General features: G+C 39.1%; 1 protein-coding gene across 1 annotated transcript; it reads left to right on the top strand.

Moving 5' to 3' along the window:
• Positions 1-618: 618 nt before the first annotated feature.
• On the top strand, positions 619-1,474 carry LOC109863471 (myosin tail region-interacting protein MTI1-like). The gene is made up of 3 exons (XM_020443734.1): positions 619-664; positions 777-1,072; positions 1,310-1,474. The coding sequence occupies exons 1-3, from the start codon at positions 619-621 to the stop codon at positions 1,472-1,474; spliced, it is 507 nt and encodes a 168-aa protein (XP_020299323.1).
• Positions 1,475-1,960: the final 486 nt, after the last annotated feature.

Below are 1,960 nucleotides of genomic sequence, written 5' to 3'. Positions count from 1 at the left end.
ATGTATGTATTTATATAATATATATTTCCCAATATGTATAATAAACAACTAATAATAAGTATGAAAATTAAATTCTAATTATTTAACCTTTTTGTTGTCGAAATTGCTCGCTGCCGGTCTTGTTGCTCGCCATGTCGATTGTTGAATGTCATGTATTACTTCGCGACTGCGATCCGCGAATTCAAACATTGACGATCGCGATCTCTGCGTTGTGTGCCAATCTATAGTACATGTAACGTGAACTGTTGGATATTAGCAGTGAATATCGGAACGCACTCTTACGCGTGGATATGTAATACGAATGCAGTTTCACGATTTTAATGACATTTTCTAACACGATATACAATAATCAGAAGACACCAATTTATCTAGAAAGTTAAATACTATTTTACCGTACACTTGCTACTTACTATGTTGTTTCCAATTATTCGGTACACTTGCTACTTACTATGTCGTTTCTAATTATTTGGTAAAATAGTATTTAACTTTCTAGATAGATTGGTGTCTTCTGATTATTGTATATCGTGTTAGAAAATGTCATTAAAATCGAATATAGTGCTGCGTTGTGTAAAGCAAATATCTCATAGCAAACGTGAAACATGACATTCAACAATCGACATGGCGAGCAACAAGACCGGCAGCGAGCAATTTCGACGACAAAAAGGTTAAATAATTAGAATTTAATTTTCATACTTATTATTAGTTGTTTATTATACATATTGGGAAATATATATTATATAAATACATACATATAAAGATATACTGTTTTGTTTCAGCGACCAAAAGTGATCCTGTTCTTTTATTTCCTCCTGCAACACTTGCTGGAAAAAATAAGAAGGAAGACACGGCCCAATCACGAGCACCGTTAGCACCACGAGCACCACGAACACCACGAACAGCATCCTCACCATCCACAGCACCCGCACCACCCACGGGACACACAGCAGTCGCACCAGCCGCACCACCCGCACTACCGGCAGGACCCTCAGCACCCGCACCACCCGCACCAGCCGCACCATCCGCAGCAGCCGCACCACCCGCACCAACAGGACCACCAGAGAAACAAATACACGTACGTACGTTTAACAAAAAAATTATGTGCGTGCGTGTGTGTCTGTATTATATTGTGTAAGAGAGAAAGAAAGAGAGAGAGAGAGAGAGAGAGATTGATTGATTGATTAATTATGCTTTATTTGACGCTCTGGAATGATATTCTTTCAAGCGTATAAGATCAGTTACAAGAAAAAGTAAGAGCAAAACAATAAATGCGAGTATAAATGAGCTAACATAGCATATTCTGGTTTAGTAGATGCTCAAAAAATTTGGATTTGAAAACGTTAAAGCGTTCGTTGCGGATGTCTACTGGAATATTATTCCATACATCTACAGAGACACATTTGTAGGATCTCCTATAACATTCTGTGCGGCACAACGGCAGAATCAGAGTTCTACTATTAGCTCGAGTATCATGTAGCTGGAAATCTCTAAAAGAGTATCTTTCATATAAAAGTATTGGTCTTTCTGTCTCCAGAATTTTAAATAACAAATTGCCTACAAAGAATGTTCTTCTCAATTTGAGTTTGAGCCAGCGTAGTTTCTGATAATGTGGTGTTATATGTTTGTACTATTTGACTTTGAGGATAAATCTAACACATCCGTTAAAAGCTTTGTGCAACCTGAGATTGTCAGTTTCTGTTAAATCAGTCAGTAGAGTACAACAGTAGTCGAATATTGGACAAATCAGAGATGACACCAATCTAGACCGGACCAGAGGAGAGAAAAGGTGCTTGTATATCTTCAGCCGGTACAGTGCAGCATTAGCACGCGAGATAATCAAGAGGCACGGTAGTGCCTCGCGCCAAGTTCACGCGCAACGAAGTGGCGCTCGAACTGCGCGAGCACACTGTGCCTCTTATACGCGAGATTCATGCATTTTAGGAGTGGGGAGATTTTCTCAGGG

Source organism: Pseudomyrmex gracilis, unplaced genomic scaffold, assembly GCF_002006095.1.
Source record: "Pseudomyrmex gracilis isolate BER0280 unplaced genomic scaffold, ASM200609v1 scaffold_5229, whole genome shotgun sequence".
In the NCBI taxonomy this organism is placed as follows: Eukaryota; Metazoa; Arthropoda; class Insecta; order Hymenoptera; family Formicidae; genus Pseudomyrmex; species Pseudomyrmex gracilis.
This window is presented reverse-complemented; position numbering and strand designations above follow the sequence as displayed.